We start from the raw sequence: 13,519 nt of genomic DNA, 5'->3' as shown, positions 1-13,519 counted from the left end.
CTGTTAATAATTAACAGTATTAGCTTTTGAATGGTATTAAAATATTCACCTTTTGTTATTTTAAGACCTGCAAGCTGCTCTTTCTGGGGCTGTTTTGGGGATGTGTTTTTAGGAAGAATCAGAATATGTGTTTGCTAATTTTGTATAAATATGTAGATTGTGAATTTTAATTTATCAATATGTTATGTATAAACATCTTAGGCTGCCAAACGAGGGATTCTTTCTTCAGTTCGTGGTAGAGGGGTTCATGCAAGAGGTCGGGGCGCATCACGTAGCAGAGGTAGAGGAATACGAGGCCGGGGAAGAGGCAGAGGAGTTCCTGTGCATGCAGTTGTGGATCATCGACCTAGGGCGTTAGAAATCTCTGCCTTTACAGAAAGCGATAGAGAAGATCTTCTTCCTCATTTTGCGGTATGTTGCAGTTTCACCTTTTTTGTTTTTTGGATGACATTCTTCTATTGAATGACTTGTTTCCTCTTGATTCAGTTCATCTTGATTCAGTTCATCTGGAAATATTATTTAGGAGTAAATCTTTAACATGATATGCAGAGGATGCATCAGAAAAAGGTGTAACAGGAAAATTACACGATTGATTCAACTAGTTATAAGTGTAATCTCATAGCATTTACAAGGCTTCTGGATTTTTTCTTCTTAAAAGGAAAGGAAAATGGCTCATAATATTTATTTTTTCAGGATTTATGTAAATTTTTTACAAATTTTTAGTTACTGAAATACAATAACTGAAGGGATGGTGAGAATACAGACTGTCAGTGCCAAACTTTCAGTACCTGAAGTGTGTTTATCTTTGTTGAATTATCTTAAGTGCTTAATGAAAATTTTCATTAAACATTTTCAGTGCTTTTGCCTGACTTTCTGAATTTAAGAATTAAGATGAAAATTATGCAAATATATGCAGATCTTGGAAGAGCATCCAGAGATTTCTGTCTGTTCGTGTATTTAAACTTAAGTCAGAGCTTTTTCTACTTTTTTTCTGTTTTCAGTCTAAGAAATGATAACTTGACATACATCATTTTTAGCACATTTTTCTTTGAAAATATAATAGTGAAAAATGAACATAAATTTATAAAAACCGTTTTCCTCCATTAAAAAAGAGTATGATAAAAGCAGATTTGTTTATTTTGTGGAATGAATGCTAAGAATATCTAGTGGCAAAAATCGTGTGAATTGCTGACTGTGCCCTTTTCCCCTTGTTTGTTTGGGATTTTTTTCCCCCAACATTTAATTGTAGTGGTCCTCTCTGAAGGAAAAAGTCAAGAAGCCAGTAAGTTCAGTAAATTTTACTCCAGTCAATGTACTTAATATTTCCTGTCTGGCAGTCATGCGAGCAGCTTTTCAAAAGAACAAGAACCAATAAGGATCTGTCTCTGCTTTTTAAAATAAATAAAAAATTCAAAACAAAACAACAAAAACAACAGCAGCAAAAATTACAACCAAAAAACCCTTCCACTGTTATACTGGGTTTTTTAAGGTGTCTTGTTTCCAGGAACTATGTGTGCACACATACATAAAGGTATATATATATATTTTGTTCCCCTTAAGTACACTGCATCAATCCTCTATAGGGGAACAAAAAAGGAGCCGTCATACCTGTAAGAACAAAATTACTTCCTATGGAGATAAATAACCGATCATACATTTATACATATCTATATATATATTTGTGTGTGTAATTAAGGGGAATAAAAGTACTTTCTATAGAGATGTATGAGGGATTGAACATTTGACCATGACTTAACAAATCTTTCTGTAAAAGTAAGAACATGTAACTTTAAAATGAAGTGATATGTTCTACTTGGAGGTTTCTGAATCCAGTTTTGATGATGCATGTTAGAAAAAAAAATTATTTGTAATATACAGCATTGAGATGTAGTCTGTCTTGCGAATATTGCTAAATGAAATATTGCTGGTCACCTTTCATAGTTTTCATTTCATTATGTACTTTTCTTAGTGCAAACTTCATGTTTTCCTATACATTATTTTTTTAGAGAAAATAGAAAACTTACAATCATTAACAAGCAAAAATATTAATCATAAACTTAGTAACATCAACAAGACCATTCCATTCACCATGTTAGTAGGATAACACTGAGAAAAAAAAGTGAATTACTTAATTTTGCAGGTTGTGGGTTTACTTCAAGTTTTAAACTTGCTGCAAATTCCATGGAAATATTCTGAGCTATATTTCTGTCTCTGTGATATGATACCGCAACTGTGCACATCAGCAGTGCAGTCTGCTTGCACAGACATGTTTGATGGGCTTTGCAGCTCACAGTGATGGCAGCATTAAAGGTAGTGATACCATAGCAGCCATTACTGGAATAGGTGGGAATATTAAGATGCTGAAGAACAGTTAAGTTTTGATACATTTTCTGCAGTCCCTGCCACTAACAAAGCTTTTGGTGGAAGAGTTTTGCAATAGGCTAATGAAATAATCTCAAGATTCCTTCTTTCTAGTAAAAAAAAGAAATGTTGAAGCAAGGCAACCTTTCTGTCATAACTTTACTTCATATCTGTAGGAATTAGGAAATCCAGAGACAAGAGCACTTTGGTGTTTTAGAAATGCAAGTACAAGGAAAAGTATTCTTGACTAAGACAAGTACTCTGGCATTTAGACTGTGAATACACTATTCTAATTTTCTGTGGTTTTTTGAGGGCATTTGATTTAGAACTGCATTTTTAGAGGTGGAGAACTATTTTACTAAAATTTTTTTACTGTTTACCAAAAGCAATATGGTGAAATTGAAGATTGCCAGATAGATGACTCTTCTCTCCATGCGGTGATTACTTTCAAAACAAGAGCAGAAGCCGAAGCTGTGAGTATAGACTTTCTCAAAAATATTCTGCAGCATTCAAGTACTTTCTGGTTATGTTACACTTCTGTATTTGATTAAATATAATACTGCTAGTTATTTTAAAACTATTGACACAAAAGTTGAATTCTAAATACAACAAAATTGTCAGAACATCGTATTACTGAAATATTTAGGAAATGAGGATGTTTATAGCAAGTGGAGGATGTAAGAGAGAAATTAAGAGAAACACTGAGGAATCAATAGTTTGATGTCTTGGTTCATCTTCATTTAGTTGCGATGGTTTTTTACCTGAAGACTTGCTACCCTCACAGTCTTCCTGAAATGTCACTGACATCCTGCAGAGCAAGCCTGTGTGTTTTGTTTGTCTTTGATTGGATCTACCTTTGCCTGAAAACCTGTGGTAGTGTAAATGATATTTGATCTCATGGGATTTGCTTTTTGTTTTCTTTTTTTCCCCCTTTTTATTTAGAAATTTATGAAATTGCAGAAGCACAGAACTGTCGAAGTAACTTCTAGACACTAAAATCTAGAGTTAACTTATGTTGTAATTCAGCATCCTTACATGTGGATCATTAGGACTTTATACATTTAGCTCAGTGGCACTCCTGCCTTAACCGGTCCGTAGCGTAGGCATTATGTGAACCTGCACAAAATAATGAACATAATTGTTCTGCAAATTATTTTGTTTCCTTTAAAATGCATCCATCACTTGGGAGGGAGTATCCTGAAAATAACAGGGACTCCAGAAAGAATGGATTCATATTTATGATATGGTTGTATGGAAAGATTTCATTTTATAATTTGCACAAAGTTTATCTTGTGCAGTTTACCTGAACATGATTTTCATACCTGGCTAGGCTATTCTCTTTCTCGTCTTGAGTCACCAGTGACCTGATTGACAGAAATACTGGTATTTACAATGCAGATTAAGCCAATGGGGGAAATAGTTTTGAACACTTAGAATATAGTTTATGATTACATATTTTAAGAAATAGTTTGATCCATGTACCAAAGATGTTTTACAGAAACATAAAGTTTTGTTTGTGAAACTCTTAGGTATAGCAGTGATGAGCAGTAACTGTATGAAGATTGTAACTATTCTATAAAAAAGGAAGAGTAATTAATGGTAGGTCATGTATACTGACTCATGAGGAAAAACAGTATTGTACAGCTGTATCAAAGGAACACAGTTCAACAGTGAACCATAGTTTTGTGGAGAATGAGAGATACTGCAGATAAAAGCAGTTGTAATTAATATATTCACAAGTGAACTGAAGTAAGGTTGGGATTTCAGTTTTAGTGCTTCCTGGCACAGGATACTTCATTTTGCAACTTCATATTCTTTGACATTGTAGTTACAAGAAATACTCCTAGGTATTGAGAGGAACGTCTGCTTCCCTGAAAAGAAAAATAGGTTACCTAGAGCAATAATCTGTTTTGTGGACTATCCAAATAAAGGCTTTACTTCTTCCAGATGGAGTATGATTCACTACAAGGATCTTGTCAGTATCTTGCTAAAGATATTTGTTTATCAGCAAAATATATTAGAACATGTTTAGAACATGCTTTACCTAAAAATTGGCAAGTAACGTCTTCTCTGCCTTACCTAAACTTCTACATGTAAAAAGCAGGGAATGGTAGTATTTTGGAATCAAACACAGAAGTGTAGAGACAAGAAGCACTTGAAAAGGAAGATAACACAGAATAAAAAAAGATGTGGGCAGGGGGAGAAGGGACATATATTTGGTGGAAAGGTTGAAGTCAATGTTATGTACTTCTCTCTCTTTTTTTTTTGTGATGCATTTCAGTGCATTTAAAAAGCAGTATAATTTTCCTCAATCACTCTCAAATAGAATAGGTGGAGTTTTCAAGCTGTATTAAAGGTGAAGTTCAGAATGCCCTTTGAAAATAGGGATATTACACCTTCATTTTTAAGTGAAAGTGTTATGAAAACTGGCTTCAATCAAATCTAGTAAAATATGTATTTTCCTTCAGATATTCCTATTTATTAAATATATTTCCACTGGAATTTCTGTGTTTATGGCTAAAGCAGAATTAGTTATAGAAGGTAATCATTAAAAACCTCTGTGGAGGCCAATTGTGAGGTAAATGCAGCTAGTATTTTACCTTCTTAAATTAAAATAGGCCTAGGCTTTATGTTCATATATGTTGTAGCCTGGAAGGAAGAGGAAGATTCCCTGTTGTAAAATGTTGCATTTTTATGTAGTAGTAATTTCTTCCTAAGATTACAAGTTGTTTCTGGACCTAAATGTCACGTGTAAGTACTTTTACAAATTCTGGTTGTGTGACATTGTGATGAGACCATGGACAAAAAGCTCCTGAGCTGCATTTTAATAAGCATAGAATCTTTTAAATTTATCATAAATTTATATGTACAGATTTAAAATTTATACCTGGGGACTTTAATATCACACAATTCATGTTCAGATGTCATTGAACATGTAATTGTTTCTACATTTCACATTATGCTGTGCTTTCAGATTGTATTATAAATCTTTTGTGACCATGACGGTTATTTCGGAATGTTGCTAACACTGATTTATGCTCATTCATGTTACTTTAATTTGAACATACTCTTTCCAAAGCAGCCACTTAATGCAGCTGGTACTTAGAAGGGCATGAATATCCCATAAGTTAAAAATTTTTACATTTCAATTACAACGGCTTTACAGGAAGTGGAACATTTTCCAGTAGATTTAAATTGTAATCACAAAGGGGCTTTTTTTTTAGTTGTTTGGTTGTTGGGTTTTTTAAAATATACTAAATCATTTGTGAGATATCTTACTTCTTCCACTAAGTTATATATTAACAGTTTTGTGTCCATCTTTGAAAGGTGAGGAACCCATCAAGATAATATTAAAAACAAGGTGTTAGTTCAGTATGTTGCCTACATCACCTAATGATTGATGGTTTTCCAAGCTTATTTTCTTCTGAACATATTTTGATCATTTTCTTCAAAGGATGTATGAATTCCATGTGCAGTGAATGAAGTTGTTTTGTTTAGCCTATTAACAGTAATTCAGTGATGAATATATTACAGCTTGGACTTCTTTTGTAAAATCGCATATAACTAAGATGTTTAAACTTGTTTTAGGCTGCAATTCATGGATCTCGTTTTAAAGGACAAGAGCTGAAGTTGGCATGGAACAAGCCTGTTGCTAGTATGTCAGCTGTTGAAACAGAAGAAGCTGAACCCGATGAAGAAGAAGTAAGCTTGCTTTTTCTTTAATTTTCATTTTTTCCTCTTTAAGGTAAAATAGCTTTTTCAAGAAAAGTTGATTCATGCTCCTATTTTTTTAATCTAATTCATATTTTGATATCAGAAAGTGTATTTTGGGGATTTAGGTTTTGAAAGTCTAGATATTTTACTTTTCCTTGGAGAAATGTTTTATTTCTTACCCAACAAAAAACTCTAGAGGATATATCTAAAAAATGGAAGTGGTGGGTTTTAACTTTCATGAGAGAGTGAGGATTTTGTCCAAAACATGAGTTTGTGCCATTTACATTTGGCACTAATTTCTTAGAGAATCAAATTTCAGACTCTTTTGTTCCTTTATAGAGATATTGCTTGGAGGATACAGGTGAAGGAGTAATTCAGACCATTTACTGACTTCATTCAGACATGTAAAGTAGCTCTGCTGAGTGTTAGTCTTCATCATTGTGCATGAAAGATACTAAAGCCATGTCCAAATAACTTAATTGGTTAATGTAGAAGTGGTGGGGCAACAAGTCATGATCCAGTCTAACTCATTACATTCAAAATACCAATATTTGTGAATTTAGAAAAACAAATGCCACTTGGGGATGAAGTCAAGCAGTCTTTTTCCTAATTTATTTACCGTAAATAAAGTGTACACGCGTAATTGCCATAGAATGGCTGAAGTAGAAGTGCACTTTGACTTACTCGGTGATAGTATTTGTATGTATCTTTTTTCCTGTGGTATTTTGGCACATCAGCCATAGAAGCAGCTTCACAAGTTTGCTTTGATTTAAATTTGGTTAGTTCTTTTACATTTGGTAATGTTCACTTTCTGTTTTATTTCCTGAAGACACCAGTTTGTCTGTCTGCTTCCTGTCTCCAAAAATGCTAATTTGTTTTTAGCATGCCTGTCAAAGACAGTGTAGTCTACCTCCACCTCTGTGTATTCATATTAGGCATTTGTGCATTGTGACTTACTAAATGCTACTCTCCTTGTGTGCACAAACCTCAGGCATTGTTAGGTAGTCATGAGCTGTGAGTGAACAAGAGACTACATTATGGAATCTTGAGAGCATCTTAGATATTTTGTCACATCTCCTTCAGGGATGTATTACTGGGGAACATCAACAACAGTGCCTGTTGCTGCAAGGGATGTGCGTTATTGAGAGGTCTCATTGAGTAACCACTTCATTGAGATTTGGGTGATGAAGGAAGGGCATTCAGGGGTATGCAAAAACTTCAGCAGAGTAGAGGAAGGAAAGTACATATTTGTTGGTAGGTAAACTACAGAGAGATTTGCCTTCTAACTGCCTTCCCCTTCCCGAGACACTTGAGTGTAGGAGGGAACCTCTGGGATATAGTGGGGGAAAAAGGGAAAGAAGATAGTAAAAGTGACATGCCCTGGCAAAGAGAAAGAACAGATTTACAAACTCAGACCTAGATGTGTGATGACAACTTGTCAGCTGAGAAGTGCTTGTGCTAGTGGGATATATCTATTTTAGGTGATGGTTATTCTCCTTAACAGGAGTCATCAGGTATGGAAAGAAAACTGAGGGAAAAGACTGCATAGGATTGTTTTCTGCAGTTCATAAATTGATGGACTCATCTAAAACTTTCCAGGTTTTCAAAATTTAAGTAAAAAGGGGAAGTAACTTGGTTTTAAATAAATAATTTAATTATTGGAATGTTTAACTTTATTATAGATTGTTTTTTCCCTGACCTTTTATTTTTCTGACACTTTCCTTGAGATCCGATTTTGTTCTTTAACTGCTTTTATTTGTTTCGGGACTGTTTTTGTAGTCATTCCTCAGCTAATTATTCTTGTGGAAAATATCTAGCAGCTGATCTTGGGTTAAAAGCCTTAGCTGTTCATTGGTTTTGTCTGCTTGCTGAAATCTTTGCAATAACAAATCTGTAATATAAAAATATTAGTTTACATCAGGTATTTCTACTAGATAATCCTTGGGAAATTTTGCTTTTAAATGCCATTCTTTCATTCTGTGAGCTCTGTATTGCTTCTAACATTTGATTAAGTTAGTATTTGAAGTGTAATGTTATGATCCCTATGTCCAAAATGAATGAGGTCAAGAACTTCATGTTCATGTGCTGAAGTTCAACTAGTTGCAAAAAGAAATTTTACATAGTGTTACTGTTTAAAATTTATACTTAGGCAGGCTTAGTTTGAGATTGGGCTTGTAGTCAGTGGCCTGAATTTCAGTCATACATTCTTTATACATGTAAAATATCTTGAGTTTCTGCATACCTACTTATTTAACTTGATTTTATAGCAGCTATTGTAAACACATGAAAAAGGTTTCCTTCATTTTTCCATGTCTAAACTACCATTTTAGTTCAGCTGAGGAGTATTGATGCTAAAGAGGGATAGCAGGCATAGGACTTAGGTGAAACTTGATGTTTCAAAAAAAAAAAAAGAAAAAAAGGAGCTAGATCATTCAGCAGAGTGAGATTCTTAATAACAAAACAGGGTTCCTAGTCTATTTATGAAAGTAAGAGGAAAGCCTTTTGGACTTAAGTGCTTTAGAAAATCCCTGGTGAATAACCAGCTAATTATGAAAGCACTGGGTCTTCCTAGATGCCTTATGTTCTACACCTGGGTGCCTAACAAAAGAGCTGACTCTACTGAGTCAACAACTGATGCTTAGGAAGAGTACAAACACATAAATAGATATAAGCTTTTAATCAGCAGTGATTTGCAGTTCAGGGACCTGTTGAGTCAGAGATGTTGAGTCGGATGTAGTTGAAAGCCCTTGATATGTGTTTATTACGTGAATTTATCTGGTTCTTTGGAATCTGAATAGCATCTGTAATGTCCTGTAAAAGAGAATGCTGCTGTTCACCTATGTCTACCCAGAATAAGTATCTTCCTGTTGAATCCACCACCTGCATGTTTAATTTTGATGTTCTTCTGCTCTTGCATCGAAAAGACAACCATCATTCTCTCTTCACTTTCTCTCAGATACTTAATATAGAACGATAACGTCTTACGTTCCCTCAGTTATTTTCTCTCCCTATAGTTGTTCCCCTATATGGAAGTTGTTCCAGTCTTTTTGATCTTTTTGGAGATAGTAGTTTCTCCTTCTTGTAAAAGAACCTACTGGAAAGAGAAGACTTAGTTTGAGGCTTACTTCAGCCTAGAGCCTCTTATCTCTCCAGAAGAGTTCCTAATTTCACAAATCAGCCTGCACACCACTTGCTGAATTTGGAAGTTCTGTAGCAAAACCCCCACAATTACTGGGACAAAAAGCGTAAGCAAGGAAGACCATAGCTGTTATTTCACAGCTGAGAGATTTTGCTAGGGAAAGACATCCTTGTATTTTAGTCCTTGCTTTAGCTAGCACAGAGTTTGCTGGGTTAGGTGCCACTGTCAAAAAAGTCCCAAAATATAATAGTAGTTTATATACACCCCTGTGTCTTTATGTAGATAAAAATTGAAACACCTTACTGTTTGTTTAACTTTGCCTTTCTACAGCCTGCTACTGTTCACCTGAAATATTTAGGGCTTTGAAGTCTGTCAAGTTACTGTGTTGTTACTGAAAGGAATAGAAATACAGTAATATATCTTGTCTGTCTCCCTGCCTCAAACTTTTAAATTTTTATATTGATTTTAAGTTTGATTAAGCTGTCAAAATCAAAAAGTCTCAGATTCAACCTTTTTGATACTGTGACACAGGTGGATTAAGCTCTGGGATGAAAACCAGCATAGTTACTGTGAGCCTGAAAAAAAACATTAGTTTTCAGTATAGCATGCTAAGTTCTGTGGAAATGTAGCAGCTTGGGCATGAATTATATGCTGAAGAATCAGAAGAGCTATTTAAGGATGAGGTGCATATGTCTTGGTAATTTTAAAGTCTGTTGAAGAGAAAAAAACTTTCCTTTGCCATTTGCTAATATATATATATGACATATATATATACAGTATACTTCTTTGAAAGCATTACTGTTTACCTCTTAAACCCCAAAATATTTTCTTTATCAAATTGCAAATATCAGAGATTTGTATTTTGCCTTTTGATTTTTAGCATTTTCTGGTGTAACATTGTCACCTTTATCTCTTGAAGTTTCAGGAAGAATCTTTGGTGGATGACTCGTTGCTTCAAGATGATGATGAAGAGGAGGAGGAGAATGAATCTCGTTCATGGAGAAGATGATTCAACTGATCAATGACAGTGCTAGAACTGCACCTGTGTTGCATTAGTATTACCTAATGTACTTCTGCATCTTTGTATTAAAAGGGGTTTTGTGATGAAGTTGGATTCAGATATAGATTAAAAAGCAGCTGGTCAATTATACGTTTTGAGAGATTGATGTTTGAGTTACATTTCAGTAAATGATTGCTAAAGACATCATACTAGGAACATATGCAATGTTTTTATTACATAGTTCTACAGAAAGTTACAGAATTCTTTGGGTTCTTTGTAATTTACTGAATTGGTCAAACACAAATGACCAAAAGTTGTTATAACATAGATAATTTTTGTTCTATTCCAGATACGGAATGAAAATTTGCATTTAAAATCTTTGTGAATGTTTTCAGAAATGAATAGATAACAGTACTAAACCGAAGTCTCTAAAGTTATGTATTCATAATATTGCATAGTAGTATGCTTAGGCTTTACTATGTACTAGCCTTTTGTTGGATTTGTGTACGTATTTTACCTATGGGTTTTAATGATAAAGTGTATGACTGCTTTGCATATAAGTCCTTATGACTTTAAGATGTTAAAAAATAAAGAAATGGAATGGTCTTCAAAAAAAAAAAAGAAAAAAGAAAAAAAAAGCAATAACCAAAAAAAGCTAAGGCAATGGTCCTTCATGATGAAAAAAAGAAAAAAAAAAAAAAGACAAAAGACCATTCCAAATGGCAACCCCCACCCCCATGTTCACAAAAGGAGCTTGAATCACTATCACTCATACTAAAATAATACTGAATATATATATATGTAAAAAATCTAAATCACGTTTCATGTACATTAACACAGGTATACTCTACAAAAAAAACTTTTGAGTGTTCTGAATTTGAAAGTGATGTAAGTCAAACAGTAAATGGAATAATATTCCAACAATAAGGAATTTTTTCTATAACCCTGCACTGTGCAACAGTAGAAGAAAATTTCATCCCACAAAAATAATATGCAGTACTGAAATATAATTTGGAAGAATACGTGAGAAGTGGGATATTTGGTAGATAATATTCTAAAAAATTTTACTGTACACACTAATTCATCTTTTATATTCGTGTTTTTCTGTGATAACATTTTTCCATTTCAAAAGTAACACTCAGCAGATAGTAAGTTCACACAATCACGTATATTCATCATTCAAAAATATACGTACGCAAAATTTTAATGTGCTCCACAGAACTACTTCATTGGCTCTTTCTAACAGGTCATTCTGTTATGTGAGGTCTGAAGTTTCTCTGCTTCTTAGGAAGGGGAAACTGCCTAGTCCTTTGCAGTAAAGGACATCTCAGAAAGACTTGTTTTTATTCCCATTAAGTGGCATTTTGCTGCACTGTTTTCAAAAGAAAATCCAATTATTAACTATTAGAGTAATGGGTTTTATTTTTGTTTTGGAGAGGACGAGGAGGTTGTTTTGTTTTTAATATTTTCTTCCCCCCCCATCAATTCATTAGTGAGTGTATCATAAAACCATCAAATAGATGGACATGAACCCGTATGACCATTAACTTAAGAGTTGGACCCGATGTTCCTTGTGGGTCCATTCCAATGCAGAATATTCTCTGATTCTGTGATAGTACTTCAGTTAACAGGGTATTTTCTTTAGTCCGTGATTTTGTCTTTTGCTGGGGAGACAGGAGAACTAGTCTAAGTCATGTCCCTGCCCTTTTTTTTTAATTCCAAAGTAGGAAAGTAGAAGTAGTAGCATTTCAGAAAGATCTCCAGCTGTAGAATTTTTGTTTGTGCCATTGAATTACTTGAAGGGATTTTGAGACCTGGATCTTGCTTTGGGGTTTTTTTGTTGAGGGGGTTTCTGTTTGATTTGGTTTGGGTTTTTTCCTCTGTCCCTGTGTGTATGCATATCTTGTGGCAAAAAATATGCACTTAAAGTTTTTGTATAGTCTTAGTTTCACATTGAAATGTCACAATTGACAGCCATGCTTGTTACAGTAAGTTCTAAATTTTGCCAGAAGGAATTGAATTTGGGAAATTGATTTCCTTTTACACTGAATTTCAGGCAAAATAAAATATTTTAAGAACCTTTTTATCCAATGCTCTCAATGAGCTGTTCTAGTTCACTGAATTAAATACAAGCTTTTCTACTTTGTTTTTTTAACGATTTAGTGTATTTGAAAAGTGCCAAATCAACGGTCCAGAAAGTGGAAGTTTTTTGTGTGTTGTCTTAGAGAACAGGTACAACACAGGAAAAGACTGTCCATACTGCCTTAAGCATGGCATGCTTTATCTACTCCTCAAACTTACCTTTTCACTGCAGTCAGTCAAAACACAAGCTAATGACAACTATCAGTGTGTTTTTTGCATGGGTGCTTCTTACAAATCATCTGAAATTGCTGTGTCACATCATTTTAAAACCAGTATTCCAAGTTTGCCTGCCTGTTTTGAATTCAGCCTGGTAATGCATCCATGCAAGATTCATATCCTAATAACTTTGCACCTTGATCTACTTGTAAGGGGATGAAACCTTTAAAAATTCTTTTTGCCATCTTCCTCCCACAAACTTCCTACTGGTGTGTATTTTGTCCCCTGCTGTTACCTTGTGACACTGAATGGTTGAAGAACACCTGGATCAGAATTGTTGTTTATTCTCACTTTAAAAACAAGCCCAAATGTTTCTTTCAGTCGAAACCCATCTGTGGTTGTATGTCATTCAGCATAAGGAAACAGTGTCCCTGTTGCAATCTGTACATATTTCTGTCCTTATCAAATTACTTTCTTTGTTTGATTTCCTTTTGGCTTTCTCTGTCTTCATATTCCTTGTCTAGCTTCCTCTCCCCTACATTTTTTTTCCAACTATTGTAATTTCAGTTCAGTCAGATCCTTATTAACAAAGCCTTCAGTGAAATCTGTTGTCAACTGGAGCAGCATCCTTCCTTGTTTGAATCAACAAACCAAACATCCTGCTGGCTTGGTTTTCCTCAGACAGCTTTTCAAAATTTCCATGGAAAAAAAGGTAAACATTTTAGAAGGTATTTTCTTTTCCACTTGGATACTAAAGGGCTTGAATAAGATAAAAGCTGACATGCAGTTCAACAGCAATATGATTTTAAACCACATTTGGTTGAACTACAAAAAAATTTGAAGTAATAGGAGTCATTAATTCAGAATATATTTTAATCTCTACAAAACAGTAAAGTAACAAGAATACTTTTGTGAAGCATCACTTAGGGCCAGTACTATTTATGTTTTTTCTTCTGTTAAAACTCATTTATTTCCACTCAGAATATTCGTAAAAGAAATCAAATATA

The 13,519-nt window shown here is 34.2% G+C and overlaps 1 protein-coding gene across 3 annotated transcripts in view; it reads left to right on the top strand.

The window, feature by feature from the left end:
• RBM26 (RNA binding motif protein 26) overlaps window positions 1–10,364 on the top strand; it is a 55,330-nt gene extending 44,966 nt beyond the window's left edge. For all 3 annotated transcript variants that reach the window (XM_064645972.1, XM_064645973.1, XM_064645971.1), the window contains 4 exons: window positions 202–411; window positions 2,748–2,834; window positions 5,950–6,063; window positions 10,134–10,364. In XM_064645972.1, coding sequence (XP_064502042.1) covers window positions 202–411; window positions 2,748–2,834; window positions 5,950–6,063; window positions 10,134–10,223 — 501 coding nt within the window. In that variant the 3' untranslated portion in view covers window positions 10,224–10,364. The remainder of the gene's footprint in view (window positions 1–201; window positions 412–2,747; window positions 2,835–5,949; window positions 6,064–10,133) is intronic.
• Window positions 10,365–13,519: the final 3,155 nt, after the last annotated feature.

The sequence above is a fragment of the Pseudopipra pipra genome, chromosome 2, assembly GCF_036250125.1.
Source record: "Pseudopipra pipra isolate bDixPip1 chromosome 2, bDixPip1.hap1, whole genome shotgun sequence".
Lineage (NCBI taxonomy): Eukaryota > Metazoa > Chordata > Aves > Passeriformes > Pipridae > Pseudopipra > Pseudopipra pipra.
This window is presented reverse-complemented; position numbering and strand designations above follow the sequence as displayed.